The sequence below is a fragment of the Monodon monoceros genome, unplaced genomic scaffold, assembly GCF_005190385.1.
Source record: "Monodon monoceros isolate NGI ecotype Baffin Bay Population unplaced genomic scaffold, NGI_Narwhal_1 Super_Scaffold_21, whole genome shotgun sequence".
Classification (NCBI taxonomy): domain Eukaryota; kingdom Metazoa; phylum Chordata; class Mammalia; order Artiodactyla; family Monodontidae; genus Monodon; species Monodon monoceros.
This window is the reverse complement of record NW_021703778.1, coordinates 145,391,379-145,407,105: the sequence shown is the minus strand read 5'-3', so window position 1 is coordinate 145,407,105 and position 15,727 is coordinate 145,391,379. Positions and strand designations below refer to the sequence as shown.

Genomic DNA, 15,727 nt, shown 5'->3' with positions numbered 1-15,727 from the left:
GTGGAGACAATAATAGCACCTGGGGCACATAGTTACCATGGCTAGAATGTGCGCATGTAACTGTTTTGCCCCATAGCATTCCCACTCACTTAGAGAAGTGTGAGTGACCGCCCCCCCGCTATGTTTTAACCCTACAATATTTTCTGTTTCTCACCCTAAACTTTTAGGCAAAAAGCTTGAGAGGTCTTCACAGTAGACGTATGTCCCTTACACCAGAGTGTGACTAGCTCAAGGCCCCCCACCCTGATTCGAACACTGCAGTTCCAACATGCCACCAAACCACGAATAGGGCACAGTGAGACAGCCTCAAGCAGTGAAATGCTACAAAAAGCTTACATGGGTGACAGCAGATAACATGCAGCCTAATCGATGGAATGAACACTGTTAAAGGAGGGAGGGAGATAGCTTCTCATCAAGAAAGGTCCCCCCCGCCGCCCACACACAAAAAAAGTAAGATTAGCAACGCTCATCTAACGGGGTGGGAGAAAGGCAGCTGGACTGAGGCCATAGTGTCCTATCCAGGAAGGCAGTCACGTCACACCACATCAGGAGCCCCACCAAACTTCAGCATCAACCAAATTTCTGATTACAATTTAGCTTCCCAGGTAGACATGTCTATAGCTAATCACAAACATGCCCATCTGGATCCTCCTAACGGCTCTCCTTCTCTCATAAATCTGCCTTCTGGCCCTGTCTCACGTCTCGTAAGTTTGGTAAATACACAGACAAGGATCTATTTGCTGGGCAGGACAGAGGTGAAAAGTAGCCCCTACAGGACGGTGCTTTGGCCAAGGCAACACCTTCACGCAGGCACGTATTCCATCACTGAGTCTCTGAGCACCTGGTGATGCCGAGCACTGCGCTGGGCCCTGGGACGTGTGCGTCCCAGTCGCTGTCTGAAGGAGCTCAGACTGGAAGCCCACTGTCAGTCCCGCTCAGTAAGCAACATCTCTACCAGACTTCAACCTTTAGCCTGGCCAATTCCAGCCTCAGCCCCACAGACAGGAGGTAGCCAGGCCTGACCATCCAGGCTGACCAGCACGGAAAGGCCCTGGCAGTTCTCTCCCAGGCTGTTTCAAGCCCCATGATAACTGGCCTGCTCCAAGTCACACTACCGGAACTGGCAAGGTGAGGCAGGATTTGGAGTTGAGTCCCCTGGACTGCAGAGCCTGCCCCCTCCGCATTCTGCAGCAGGCAGCCAGCTCTCAAGGACAAGCAGATGCCTGGGGTAGGCCTTCCTTACCCGGCGGGACCACCTTCACCTCGGTGCTGCGGCTGACCGCCTGGCTTCCACGGTAGGCGCTGCATGTGTAGGAGCCCTCGTCCCTGGCCTGCAGGTTGTGGATCAGCAGTGTGCCATCCGGGGACTGGTGGACACGGTGGCCATCGGCCCGCACCGGCAGCCCATTCCTAGGGGGGAGAGGACGCTGGGAGAGCTGTCCAGGCCCTCATTTTCAGGCCCTGGGAAGCTGTGCCAGTCCTCCCGGGGCCAGGGGGAGGTGGTGATCCAAGGCCACTCCAGAGCCGACGACTCCCTCTTTGCGGCCCCTCACCTTAAGGAAGGGATGGGTCTGGTACCAAGATGATAGACCAGCAACGCCGAAGCAAAATACCTCGGAAGTGAGGTGGACTCACACCAGCTGATCTAAGTGACTGCAGATCTGCCCCTTATCCCCACAGGAGTCTCTCTCTCCCTCTTCGTCCACAGAGGTCCTCTAAGCAGCGGGATGAAGGACACGAGCATCCTGCCTCCAGCGAGTTGGGGCGGGGTGCAGGTGGTAGGGGAGCCTTCCCTAAGGAGGACAGCTGGCCGAGGCCTGACCTGAGGGTGAGGAGGAGCGGCTGGCTGACAGGAGGACACGGGGACTCGGGGGTTTGAAGGAAGGCCATGGCCGCAGCGAGGAGAGTGGGCGTGGGAGGAAGTGCGCACGGCTCCGGTCAGGAGTTCGGACCGGATCCTGGGGGTAAGCGAGGGGTGTGAGCTGAGCAGGACTGACAACGCCACGTGTGCTTGGAAAAAGGATCACCAACCGCAGCGTGGGGCAGGGACAAGCCCGAGGGCAGAGGCCAGGTGAGTGGCTGCCGCAGGTGTGCACACAGGTTGACGAGACAGACAGTAAAGCAAAGGGACCTGGGTGAGGGTCAGAGGTGGGAGGTGGGGGAGAAGAAGAGATCAAGGGTAGCAGGTTCCTAGCTTGGTTACTGGGCAGTGGTGGTGCCCCTCCACCGTGGGGAGATCCAGGGCAGGATGAGGAGTGAATGGTGAGGTTATTTTCCCCTATTTCGCATTTCGGGTGCTCTGAGACACCAGGAGCCATCAGGTTTGAGGTCTGGACCCAGGTAGTGTCTCAGCACTGATGGTCCTGGAAACTTCATGTCTACAGGGCTACCCAAGGTGAAGTTAGAGAAAAGCCGAGGACCGAGGACCAAGGACAGACCTCAAGGTACACCAGCCTCTCAGAGAGAGGGATGTGATGAGCGGGCCAGGAAAACAGAAGCTGCAGCCAGAGAAGCAGGAAGGAGACTGCAGGTCATGTGGGACTGAGTCTGTTCAAGGACTGAGGAACAGGGAGGTACTGGTGACCTCGGTCAGGGCAGTGTCCCTGGCATGGGGGTGCGGGGGTGGAGGAGAGGCCCCGGGGCAAGGGCTGAGCTGCCAGCAGGGAGGTGAGCAGACCAAGATAATGTGAACAGCCGTGCATGAAGGGGACGCGATATAGGACCCCACTGCAGGGAAACACTGGGTCAGAGGAGGGTGTGTTTATGTTTGTTTGTTTTGAAGAGGGGTGTCCTGAGCATGTTTGCTGCTGGGAAGATCCAGGCCCGATAGGATAATCACAGCCACAGCTGATCAGGGCAGGGCCGGCTGAGGGCACCAGCTGAGAAGCCTGCAGAGGCTCCCACCACGTTCCCTGGCATCAAGGCCACAGAGAGGCAGCCGACCTCCGTGCCCCTCACCGTTCCTGCCAGTGTGCAGGCCCATTCCCATCCTGGCATCATCGCTCCAATACTCACCCTTGAGGCTTGACCAAGAACATCCTTCCCTTCATCCATTCTCCCAGACAGGAGACAGCCTCACCCCACTGTGCACAGACGCACTTAGGGCAAACCTCTGGAGCCTGGGGGACACTGGGCCTTCTCCTGCCTGGGAGTTTTTGGGGGGCTCAGATTACCCCCAGGATCCCCAGAGCCTAGCCTAGTCCTGACATACTGCAAGGAGGAAGTGGGCAAAAAACCGCTGAATGAATAAAAGACCAACAGATTTGGGGTAAAAGACCACTGAAGTCCTCAAAGGTGTGTGCAGCCCAGGGTTTCTCAACGCCAGTGGAGATTCTGTCACCCAGGAGACATTTGGCAACATCTGGAGACTTTTTATTGCCATGACTTGGGAGGGAGTGCCACTGGCATCTGGCAGGTAGATGGCCTGGACGCTGCTAGACGTCCTCCAGTGCACCCCAACAGACGAACGTGTCAGCCCAAAATCTCAATAGTGCCGAGGTTGAGAAACCCGGGGTAGCCCGACCAACAGAAAAGAGCAGTCCCAGGGGGCTTCCGGGTGTCGGTATGAGGGCGCTGTGGCCCCTTCCCTGACACCAGGCCGGGAGGCGGGAGTGGAAGAATAAGGGGAGGGGGCAGTGGTGACCGCAGCATCCCGCAGGAAGGTGCACCCCCTCTGTCTGGGCTGTACCACCTCAGGTACGACAGCCCGAGGGCCAGGCCTGCCTGGAGCAGAGCCTTACCTGGACCATCTGATGTTCACTCTTTCGCCCGCCACCGCACACAGCAGCCTGGCCGTGTCACCTTCTGGCACTGTCACCGTAGAGGGCAGCCCTGTGATTGTCAGCTCCCCTGGGCCCAAGGAGGGGGCACTGTCAGCCACCACGCCCATCCTGGCCCACCTGACCTCAGAGGCCACCGGCCACACTCACCCTCCCGCCCGGGACTGCCGCCTTACCCAGAACTCTGAGCTGGACCCAGCGCTGGTCTCGGTCCTGCCCGTTGACTGCAACACAGGTATAGAAGCCTCCATCTTCCACAGCCACGCGACTGATGACCAGGGAGCCGTCGGACTGCAGCTGGTGTCTGGGGGCCAAGCACAATCAGTTGTCCCCACCCCAAGGTGCCCGGCAGGGGGCAGGAGGAGCAGGATCTTCCCTCCCCTGGTGAGAGGCTGAGCAGCCCCTGCTGTCACTGGGATCTGACCAAGGGCCAGTAGGCCTCCGGCCCTCAGGCCCTCCAGCTGCTGGCACTCTCCTTAAAGATGCCTGACTTTAGAGCCTGAATAAACAAGTCAAGTTTTCTGATACAAAATAATTCTGGTTTGGGTTTCTTGTTTTTGCTACACTTGTTTACTAGGCTCAGTTCTAGGTTCTACCACTTAGGAGCTGTGTGGTGTTCAGCTTGTGCATGTCAAATGGGGATAAAATAGCACCCACCTATTTGGTCTCCTCTGCAGGTCATACGGAGGAGAAAAGGCTCACCTCCGAACGGGCCCAATAAACCTGAGCCCTTGGGATTACAGCCAGAAGTGTGTCCGCCTCTGTTTCCTCGCTCAGCTGTCACCTCTGTTGGCAGGCCCTTACTTCTGTCCGCTAACCACAGTCCAGAAAGGCCCAGAGACCCAAATGCGGTCTGCCCGAGGAGCCCGATGCCACAGCTCCAACCCTCAAGGGGCCCTGGGGTCCTGCTCAGGACCAGGGGGCACCTGCAGCTCCCTCCCCCAGTGGGGGTGCGGCTGGAGGCCGGCCAGGAGGGAGGGGAAAGGAGCTGAACGAACCTGGGAGAAGAGAGGGGCTGCCCATCTCTCTGCCACTCGACACTTGTGGGTGGGAAGCCCTCGGCACGACAGGTCAGCCGGATCTGCTGGCCTGGATGGGCGTCCACCACCCCAGGCTGGTGCTGGTCCAGACGCAGCCTGCAGAGCAAGCACCCCACGGCCGTGAGGGGGTCCTTGCCGCTGCCTCTCCCCCACTCCCACCCACGTCAGGGGACGGGACCTCCGCACAGCCTCGTGGGCCCCTTCCCCCTCTCCAGCCAGATTCCGCTTCCCAACATCACCCCTTTGTTCCGGTTGGGACATCTTGGACCAGGTCTAAAAGACACCTGTGGCTTATATCACCTCCCCACCCAGAACCTCCGACTGTCCCCCGCCCGACCGACCTGCGCGTCTGCCTCCAGGTCCTTGACTTGGGCACCCCCAGCTCTCTGCGTCCCCTCCGTAAACCGCCCTTCTTCAAGGCCTTCTCAGGCCCTCTAGCTGCCGGTGTCCTCCCCTCCCTCGGCTCCTGAGGCCTGGGCCAGGCCCCGGCTCCGTTCCCCACGACTCAGGGTAGTGGGCGGGGTCCCCTTCCTCCTCCAGAAGCTGAGCTCCGGGAGCCATGCTTCCCCAGCCCTCCCCTCACAGAGCCCTGAGCAGGCGCCAGCAAGCCTGCTCACAGCACACGCTGGCCTGGGACCACTCACCCTCCCCCTGCTCTCCCCGAGACCTCCCCTAACCCCGGCCTCAGTGGGGCAGACCAAGAGCAGGACAGCACTGCACACTGTTACCTGCTCGTGGGCCATGGGTGCGAGGAGGAGACAGCCCCCCGGCCCCCAGAACCGCCCCCTAGGCTGGGGTCCCGAGGACTGTGGCCCTGGGCTGGGCCCCTGGCCTGAGGGAAGTGCCTTGGCTCAGCCTCAGGAATCACGGCCACGTCACCCCCTGTCATGAGGCAAGGAGAAGCAAGGGGTGAGCTGTGGGGAGAAGGGGGTGGAAGGAAGGATGGGCCATGGGGCCCGCCGGGAACCAATGGAGAAATGAGGGCCACGAGGGGCAACACATCCGCCCCAGCCCAGCTGGAGCATGTGGTCCCTGCCACCAGGAGGCCTTGGCCCAAGGAAACACTAGTCCTCCAGTGTCGAGGCCCCCCGGCCCAGGCCCTCCCGGCCAGTACCCCACCCCGGGGCCCGTGAGAACCCACTGCGGGGGGGGGGTGGGGACAGAGACCTATGATGCGAAGCTGGATCTTCTGAGAGTCACGGTCTGGCCTGGTGCTGCCACAGCTGTAGGTGCCAGTATCCTCTGCCCGCAGGGGGCTGATGACCAGGGAGCCATCGGGCTGCAGCTGGTGCCTGAATGAAGAGAGGGCGCTTGAGCTCTGGGCTCCTGAGGCAACAATGAGCCTGGCTCCTATAAGAGGCACCGTCGCCCCACATTCACCCGCCCATCCCAGGAGATCAGAGGGGCTGTGCAGGCTGCACACACACCTGGCAGAGGAGATAGGCCGCCCGTCTTTCTGCCACCTGGCGTGGGGGTCCAGGGAGCTGTCATCTGGGCAGAAGAGCCGCACCAGCTGCCCCAGGGCCACCTGTACGAGGGAGAGCTCTGAGCCTGCCAGGGTGATCCTGGAAAGGTGGGAGGGAGGGTCTGCATGAGTGCCGGGACCAGGGACTTCACCACACAGAAAGCTTGGTGCCCATCCCGTCCTGGGCACCGGTGGGGCCAGAGGGTCCCAGGGGCAGCCAAGCTCCAGAAGCCCGAGGACTCAGGAATCTGCCCTCCCCCACCCCCCCAATATCCCCAGGCATTGCTACCTCAACCTGTTCCTGCAAGAGCACAGAATAGGCACAGAGCCCAGGGAATGGAGAGGCTGGGAGAGAAGCAACACCAGGTTCCCATGGGGAGCTAAACACATGCCTGATCCCTTTGGAATTCAAAGCTTTATTTATTTTGCTTTTAATCTTCCCAAATCTCATTAATATGACAGTCACAAGACTAACAACAAATGAGATCACATCACCATTTTACAGGTCAAGAAACTGAGGCTTCGAGAATTTGGATGACTTGCCAAAGGTCATGACGCTTATAACCTAGGCCTCAACTAGACAGGCCCTGGGCTATACCAGCAAGATCTGCTGGAGTCTATGCACCACCATCCACCGATTGCCTGACCCTAAGCAAGTCTCACATCTCCAAAGCCTGAGCTTCCCCATCTGTAGAATGATGGTAGCAAGGCCCTCCAGTCTGGGCTGTTTGGAAGATTCCAGGTTAGGGATGGAGGGGGGCCCAGCTGACCTCAGGGTTTTAGCTCCAAAAGGCTCAGCCCTTGGGCCTGGGTCCCTAATCCCCCATCCCACCTGAGGAAGGTGGGCCTCACCTGTAGGAGGAGCTGTGGGAAAGTGGCACTGGTGGTCCTGCGTCTCTGTCCAGTCCAGCGGCACTGGGCCCAAGCTCCTGGCCCTGGGGCCCTTCTCCAAAGGCCTGTCTGTGGTCCACGGCCCCCAGCCCAGGCTCTTGATCTTGCCACCAGAGGCCACCGGAAGGCAAGGGCTCTCTCTGGACAACAGGCCCCGTCCCGTGCCGGCTGGCCTCCTGCTGGTCCCCAGGACCGCTGCTGCCACTGTCTCTATGGGTGCTTTGGCCAGAGGCCCCGGGGTCATGTCGGCGGGGCCCATGTTGGGGTCCCCGGCAGCTGCTCACACACTCCTCCTCTGAGGCAAAGTTATTGGCGTTGCCATGGCAGCCACCATACCAGAAACGGTTACACTGGCCCACGGAGGCGATGAAGTACCAGCGGGCGGCCCAGTCCGTGCAGGAGCCATGGGCACTGGGCAGTAGGCACCGCACAGGGTACACTGAGGGGGCAGGGAGGACGCAGGTCACCGAGACCCAGTAACGAAGCTGCAAACGCTGCCCAGGACGTAGGAGTGAGGCCCTTCCCAGGGTATGGAGCACATCTACACTGGGCCCCTGACCAGCCCTGGGGACAGTCTGTTCACTGCCCAGGCCTGCCCTGCGCTGGGAACCCAGCAGCCTCCACAATCATCCCCGTCCACCTCCACCCCCAGAACTAGAGCCGTCCAAAGGTCAGGGCCATGAGCTCCCCGGACAGGCTCCCTCGTGCTCTTCCCCACCTGACCCAGGCCCCAAGGGCGCACACAGAGCAACCCCAGGGCCAAACCTTGCTGTGCTTAGCTCACAATGAGGACCCAGCCCTGAGCCCCCAAAGGCCTGTGAAGATGCCCAGTGAGGGGCCCACCCTTGTTCCCAGGGCCCTTCACCAGCTCTGAACCTTCTCCAGCCCCCAGCCTGCCCATAATAATCACCCTCCTCCCAGGCACAGCCTGCTCCCTCTCCGCATTCAGATGTGACCACGCTGGCCCCTGCTTAAAGCCCATCCAGGTGCCCAGCCCCCTGCAGACTCAGCCCACCAGCCCACCTGGCTTCCAACGTCCCTGTGATGGTCCCTGGCGCTCCACCCATGCGCCCGCCTCACAGCTCTCCTTCCAGGACTCATCCCAGGCAGGGTGGGGACACCCCGTCCATCCCAGCGCTGACCTCCCTGTCTCTGGAGGGGGCTGAGCCCCGGGGGCAGTACAGCCTTCCTTCTCTGTGGAATCCCCACCGACAACTCTCCCCAACGCCCTCAAGCAACCAGGCGGCGACAAGTGCAAACTGTTGGACACGGTAATAATCTTGCACTGTTCTCTGGCCCGGCACCTAGTAGGTGATCAGTAAGTATTTGTGGAAGAAAAGAGCAATAACCAAGGCAGTAGGAAGGTTCTTGGCTCTGGGTGGGGTGGCGAGCACAGTGGGACCAGAGCCTACCCACCAGGAAGGACAAGAAGGGGCATCCACTCACTGTAGCTGGGCTGGCCCACACAGCCTTCCCCAAGAGGGCCCACGGCAGAGGCCATGTTGTCATAGCAACAGCCGAACTGGGAGCCCCGGCACTCACTGGGCTCGTTCTGCTGGGCCTGGGGAGGAAGCCCAAGGTTGGGAAGTTGGAAGTAAGTCTGGCTCTTGGCGGGAACTCCAGGCTGCCAGGCGGAGGATGGCAGGAAGAGGGACAGAACTGTGAACGCACGGAGCATAACCCCAGCCCTGGGGGCAGACCAGAGGCCAGGAGAATGTTGGCTGAACCCCCCAGCTCCAGCCCAGGCCTGTCGCTGAAGCCCTATGCCCTCCAGAGGATGGTCCAGTCCAGCCGGCTTCAGGGACCTCCTTTCTCCAAGGCTAAAGCTGCAGAGCCTGGGTCGCAGTGGCACTGAGCAGGCTCGGGGGCTGGACTCCTGCCCCTCACGTGACCAGACACTTACCGTGGAAGCCACCTCTCTCGACTGTGGCCTGCTCCCGGTGTTGCTGCGTCCATAAGAGCTCGCACAGCCAGCCTGATGGGGCCCCTCGGCCACAGACACCCCGTCAGGACAGCACCCGAACCTAGACAGACATCACACAGCCCTCCCCTCACCACCCAGCCCTGACCCCCACCCCTACCAGGGACCCTGAGCTTCCTGCATCCCAGGATCCAGGCTCTGAGGCTCCCTGAGCCAGGGGCTGACCGGGTGAAGATCCGCGTGGGAGACGGGTTTGTGAACCCCAGTCTCTGCCATGTCCACTGACCGCTTAGAGGCTCCCAGTGAGGGCAACAGGAAAACAATACGCAGAACTGAACCCTTAATAATTGAGAGATCTTCAACTCACACAGCCCACCACAAAGCCGAGGAGGGGGAAATGCACCCGAACCTGCCCAAACACCAGGTTCCCAGGGAGTTTTTACAAAATGTCAGCAGTTGGGCGATGGGGCAGAAGAGGGTGTCAGAGGAGCCCACCACTTATTTCATTCACCTCCACCAACCAGGAGTTGGGAAGGAAGGTGAAAGAAGGAACGTATCAAAGCACCTTCTATGTGCCAGGCACCATGTGATTCGTTTCAGCCTCACAGGAACCCCAGTCAGTGGCTGTCATTGTTCCCAATTCTCAGCAGAGGAAGCCAAGATCAAAGATGTTAATAACTTGCCCCAAGTCACCCAGCACGCAGCCGGTAAGTGGCTGAGCTGCGAATCACCCCCAGGCTGCTGGGCGCCGAATCTCAGCCCTTAGCACCACAGCCCCTGAGGGAGTGGGGGCCTGGTTTGGATCGGAGAGCTAGAATCATAGCCCACTTGCCTTCCCAGAGCCTCACGCTACATCTCAACAGGCTGACTTCTGCAGAGAAAGCAGGGGGTTTTGCCCACAGCCAGCACGTTAAGGAGCTCAGCGAGAGGAAGCCAAGCCCTCGGTTTTGCGCTACCAGGGCAGCTCAGCCTGGAGCTCTGCTAAGCCACCCCATGCCCTCTCCGAGCAGACACTGCCCGTGCATCAGACACACCCCCTGAACACACACCTTCCCTCTTCGACCTGGGGAGAAGGAAGAGGCACCCACCTGCTCTGCTGACATGAGGCCCCCGGGCAGCCTTGCCACTGCGGCCCAAGAGATGCAGTGTGGCCATCGGGGCAGCACCCATGGGGGCTGTGTCTGCAGTCACGGGGCCCCAAGCCAGACCACAGGGGCTGCCGGTGTGAGGAATGCCGCAGAGATGGGGCTGGGCCCGGGGCTGGCAGGTGTGGGCTCTGGTCGCCTCTGGGGTTACCCCGAGCTGAGGGTTGCTCCTGGGGTCCCCACCACTGGTCTCTAAAATCTAGAGAGAAGAGGAAGCAAAGGTCATGTGATGTCGCCACCTGGCTCCTCACCCTCCATCTGTGTCCGCATCAGACCCACCTCTCCCCATCCCCCCAAACCACCTGCCACCACCCTCAACCTCCACCTCAAGGGCCCAGGGCTGGGGGCTTCCACTGAGCTTCTCACCTGAGGCGGGGGCCTCCCGTGGGCCCAGAGACATCCACGGGTCCCTGGGGCTGGTGTGCATGTCCTGCATGCTGGGGACTTCTGCAGGGAGCCGGGGCAGTCAGAGTGCAGAGGGAAGGCCACCCCCACCAACATCTGCTCCCACCCCACTATTCAGGCAGGACCTGGGGAACCCAGGACAGTAGAAGGAAAAAGGAGCAGACTTGTGTTTTTATAAACACCCTTCCCAGGTTTCAAGAGAGTCTTTGATTGCATAGAAAATGCTCATGTTATGTGTTCAGCAAAAGGAAAAGCCACATGTAAAATTAGCGTTTATGTTTGATCCCAATGACATAAAACAAAAAATGATACAGAAACATTTTTAATTGGACTGATGAAAAGATAAACAATCCAGTTTTAAAATGGGCAAGGAACTTGAACATATGCTCCTCCAAAGAAGACACACAGGTGGCCAACAAGCACATGAAAAGATGCTCTACATCATCAGTCATGAAGGAAACGCAAATCAGAGCCATAAGGAGACACCACTTCGTATGCACCAGGATGACTCTAATCAAAAAAGACTGAAATAACAAGTGTCGGCGAGGATGCGGACAAACTGGAAACCCATGCACTGCTGGTGGGAATGTAAAATGGTGCAGCACTGTGGAAACAGCCTGGCAGTTCCTCACAAAGTTAAACGGAGTTACCGTAGAGCCCAGCAATTCCACTTCTAAATATATACCCAAGGGAATTGAATATACACACCCACACAGAAACTCCTACATGAATATGTTCACAGCAGCATTCTTCATTATGGCCAAAGGGTGAAAACAACCCAAATATCCATCAACAGACACATGGATAAACAAATTGGGTGCATCCATATAACTGAATGTGATTTAGCCGTAACAAGGAATGAAGTGCTGATGTATGCCACAACTTGGATGAACCTCAAAAACATTCCGCTAAGTGAAAGAAGCCAGATGCAAAAGGTCTGCTCTTCCTTTTATCTGATATTATCTAGAATTGGCAAATCCATAGAGACAGAGAGCAGCAGGTCAGGTGACCAGGGAAGGGGACTAGGGTTAATGGGGAGTGATTACTTGATGGGTACAGAGTGTTTATATGGGGTGATGAACATTTTTGAACCTAGAGAGTTGGTCGTTGTACAACATTGTGAACACAACAAATAAGAGCACACTGTCTACTTGGACTTCCCTGGTGGCGCAGTGGTTAAGAATCCGCCTGCCAATGCAGGGGACACGGGTTCGAGCCCTGGTCAGGGAAGATCCCACATGCCGCGGAGCAACTAAGCCCGTGCACCACAACTACTGAGCCTGAGTGCCTAGAGCCCGTGCTCCGCAACAAGAGAAGCCACCGCGGTGAGAAGCCCACGCACCGCAACGAAGAGTAGCCCCCGCTCACCTCAACTAGAGAAAGCCCGCGTGCAGCAACGAAGACCCAGTGCAGCCAAAAATAAATAAATAAATAAAAACAGCACACTGTATACTTTAAAGCGGTTAACTCTGTTGATTTTCACGTCAATTTAAAAAATCCATATTAAAAACAATTGGATTAATGGATGAAGGGATAGAGAGTAGATGATGAAAAAGTAATTACAACAAAATATTAATTGTGAACTTGATGGTGGGCATGTGGCTGCTCACCACACAGCTCTTCAACTTTCCTGTGTGATCCAAATTTCTCATCGTCTCTTGTCCAGCTTAGTAAACTTACTAAAAACCACAAACTGTACCATTAGCATGGGTGAATTTTACGCTGTATGATGTTTAACCACCTCAATATTAAGTTCTTAAAAAGATTTTCATCACAAAATATTAGAGAAAAAATGCAAAAGGCTGAGTAGATAAAATTAGGATAATAGGAATTTTTTAAAATGATACCCAAAAGAATACTAGCAGGACACCCCCAAAATGCTCACAGTGACTGTGAAACAGACTCACAGAGAACAGATTTGTGGCTGCCAAGGGGGAGGGGTGTGGGGGAGGGATAGATGGGGAGTTTGGGATTAGCAGGTGCAAACTATTTCATAGAGGATGGATAAACGACAAGGTCCTACTGTATAGCACAGGGAACTATATACAATATCCTGAGATAAACCATAATGGAAAACAACATATATACTTATACACATACATATATATATAAAACTGGGGACTTCCCTGCTGGTCTAGTGGTAAAGAACCCGCCTTACAATGCAGGGGATGCGGTTTTGATCCCTGGTCAGGGAACTGGGATCCCACATGCCACGGGGCAACTAAGCCTGCGTGCCACAACTACTGAGCTCGTGCACCTCAACTAGAGCCTGCGTGCCACAAGCCACAGAGCCCACGCACTCTGGAACCCACGCCACAACTAGAGAAGCCCAGGCGCCGCAACAAAAGATCCCGCATGACTCAATGAAGATCCCGCATGCCGCAGCTAAGAACCAACACAGCCAAAAATAAATTAAAAAAATAATGATAAATAAATCTTTCAAAAAATAAAACTGAATCACTTTGCTGTACAGCAGAAACTAACACAACATCGTAAATCAACTATACTTGAATAAAATAAATTAAAAAAACAAAACCACCAAAATGCTCACAGTGAAAGTTTCTGAGTGCTTTGTGTGTGTGTGTGTTTTGTGAGGCAGAGGTGCGGGGGGTCCCCTCCTTCTATTTGTTAGTTTTTCAAATTTTCCACAATAAACATATTATTACCTAGTGGAACAAAGTTATAAAAAATAAAATAAGTGAAAATCCCATTCTCGCATGGACATCTTGCCAGTCTCCAGGGAATATTTAAAAAATAATGATTTAGGGTTGGAAGATTCCAGTAGAGAAGAGGTAAAATCTTTGTTTTCATTTTATTACCTACCCAACCTGGGCCAAAACCTCGGACAAGGCTGACTCCAGTTCTCTCCCCTGTTCTGGTCGCCTACGCACATTCGGCCCTGCGTTCACAGCCCCCAGCCAGCCTTGGAATTCCTGCTATCTCTCGTTGCCTGAAAGGCACCTTTCTGCCAAGCCCACCCTGCCTCTGGCTTCCCCTCCTGTGACTCTTCTCTGCCACCTTTTCAGGCTTAACTTGGAGTCCGGGGCCCCTCCCCACACCCACACCCGCAGGGGATGAGGCTCTGCTGGGCCAGCGCCGGCCCCTCCACTCCCATCATTCTCTCTAAGAGCCTGGATTTCTGCACCTGCTCCCCACCTGGCTCCTACTTCTCGACTCTCTCCACTTTGGCCTGACACTCAGGCAGGTGCCAAATCTGTCCTAAACATCTTTCATGGCGTCACTCTAGCTCCAAAACTTTCAGTGGCTTCCCTGGGCCTATTAGACAAATTTAATCAGTAGCCAGAGGCCTGAGGCCCTCAGCATCACCCCAGCCCGAAGAGCACCCTCCCTGGACAGACCTGTCATCACCCCCATACCCTGTGCCGAGGGCCGGTCCTGGGCCCCTACCGGTCTCGCAGTTACTGAGCACTTGAAATGTGGCTTGAGGGACTGAGAAACTGAGTTTTAAATTTTACCGAACTAGAATTATTTTTAAATTTAAACACTGACACTTGATTCATTTATTGAAAAACCTTCAGTATGTCTGGAACAACTTGGGGATGTGAATCTGCTTTTTCAACTGTACGTTTCATGACATCTAAATCGAGATCGACTACACCAGTGAAATTTTAGCACTGTGGGTTCAATCCCTAGTCGGGGAACCAGGACCCCACATGCCACAGGGCAAATGGGCCTGCGCGCCACAACCACTGAGCTTGCGTGCCTCAACTAGAGAGCCTGCGTGCTGCAAACTACAGAGCCCACACGCCCTGGAGCCCATGCGCCACAACTAGAGAAGAGAAAACCTGCGCACCACAACTAGAGAGAAGCCTGCGTGCCGCAAGATCCCACGTGCCTCAATGAAGATCCCGCATGCCACAACTAAGACCTGATGCAGCCAAAAATAAATTATATATAAAATAAATAAATAACTCTTAAAAAGAATACATAAAATGTGGTTCTTAGAAAATTTTAAATGACATGTGGGGCTTGCCTTCTATTTCTATTGGCGAGCACTGCTCAAGAGTCTAGAAAAGACGGGGAAGCAGAGCTGTCCGGTGTGTCCACTCAGAAGCCCACCCCTCAGGGGGCCGCCTCTTTGCACCCTCGGCCCCTCCTCCCGGGCACTTGCCAGTAAGCACTACAGCACTAGTTACAGTACCCAAAACAGCAGGAACCACCTAAACCCTAAATTCATACCCACCATGGACTTCTGTGGAGCCCCTAGAAATCACAAGACGAAAATGTTCACAGACCAAATGTCATTAGGGGCAAAAAGGAGATACAAAATCACCCATACGTTACAAGGAAGTTCACTAAAGATTTATCCCAACAATGGATGGGGTCAAGGGTAATTTAAGTTTCTCACCATATACTAATTTTCTAAATTCTCCAAATTTTCCACAATGAACATAATTATGTTTATAATTATGAAAACAGCAATGAAGGTTATTTCTTTTACAACTCAGCCTGGCCTGAAGTTCTCTTTCTGTTTCCCTCCTTTCGACCTATGTGAATGCCTCTCTGGGGTAAGTTCAGGACAGCCTCTTCCAGGAAGGCATCCAGGGTCCTGGGACACCCACTCGGTGGGTGCTGGACTTGTAAGAGCCCAAGGATCCATCTGCTCGTGCACCCCAAGGGCCAGGCCCAGGCGAAGGAGCCCGGCCCAGGGTCCCCCAGAGCCTCACCACCACTGCCACCCACCCTTTGCTTATGGAGTACTGTGTATTCAGGCACTGTGCCAAGCGATCATCACGAGCCTGGAAAGTCAGTCTTATTAACCCCACTGTACGGATGCGCAAACCGAGGATCAGAGAGGAGGGGCAGTTGCCCATGGCCACATGGCTGGTCAGCAGTGGAGTGGAGATTTGAATCCAGGTTAGCTGTTGACTCCAGGCCACTGGCTCTTAGCCACCTTGCCGCGTGCCTCCACTGGAACCCAAACATTCCCCCATCATTAGCACATCAAGGCCAAACGCCTCTCTGCAGTATCTCAAAGCCGACCACCCACCCCCCGGCTCAGCCCCAACCTACACCTTCCCTCAGTAACACTTCCTCACACCAAGTAAGTTGCTGGCCTC

The 15,727-nt window shown here is 55.9% G+C and overlaps 1 protein-coding gene across 4 annotated transcripts in view; it reads right to left on the bottom strand.

The window, feature by feature from the left end:
- The window catches only part of PAPLN (papilin, proteoglycan like sulfated glycoprotein), a 35,798-nt gene that overhangs the window by 3,867 nt on the left and 16,204 nt on the right, over nt 1–15,727 (bottom strand). For 2 of the 4 annotated variants that reach the window (XM_029238161.1, XM_029238162.1), the window contains exons 15-26: nt 10,608–10,688; nt 10,185–10,440; nt 9,079–9,199; nt 8,592–8,736; nt 7,137–7,614; nt 6,247–6,384; nt 5,987–6,111; nt 5,548–5,701; nt 4,778–4,915; nt 3,956–4,083; nt 3,741–3,849; nt 1,244–1,410 (exon numbers count right to left, since the gene is read on the bottom strand). In XM_029238161.1, the coding sequence (XP_029093994.1) occupies nt 1,244–1,410; nt 3,741–3,849; nt 3,956–4,083; nt 4,778–4,915; nt 5,548–5,701; nt 5,987–6,111; nt 6,247–6,384; nt 7,137–7,614; nt 8,592–8,736; nt 9,079–9,199; nt 10,185–10,440; nt 10,608–10,688 (2,040 nt within the window). Of the gene's footprint in view, nt 1–1,243; nt 1,411–3,740; nt 3,850–3,955; nt 4,084–4,777; nt 4,916–5,547; nt 5,702–5,986; nt 6,112–6,246; nt 6,385–7,136; nt 7,615–8,591; nt 8,737–9,078; nt 9,200–10,184; nt 10,441–10,607; nt 10,689–15,727 lie in introns of those variants that run through there. The other 2 variants (XM_029238163.1, XR_003795938.1) reach the window with 2 other exon arrangements.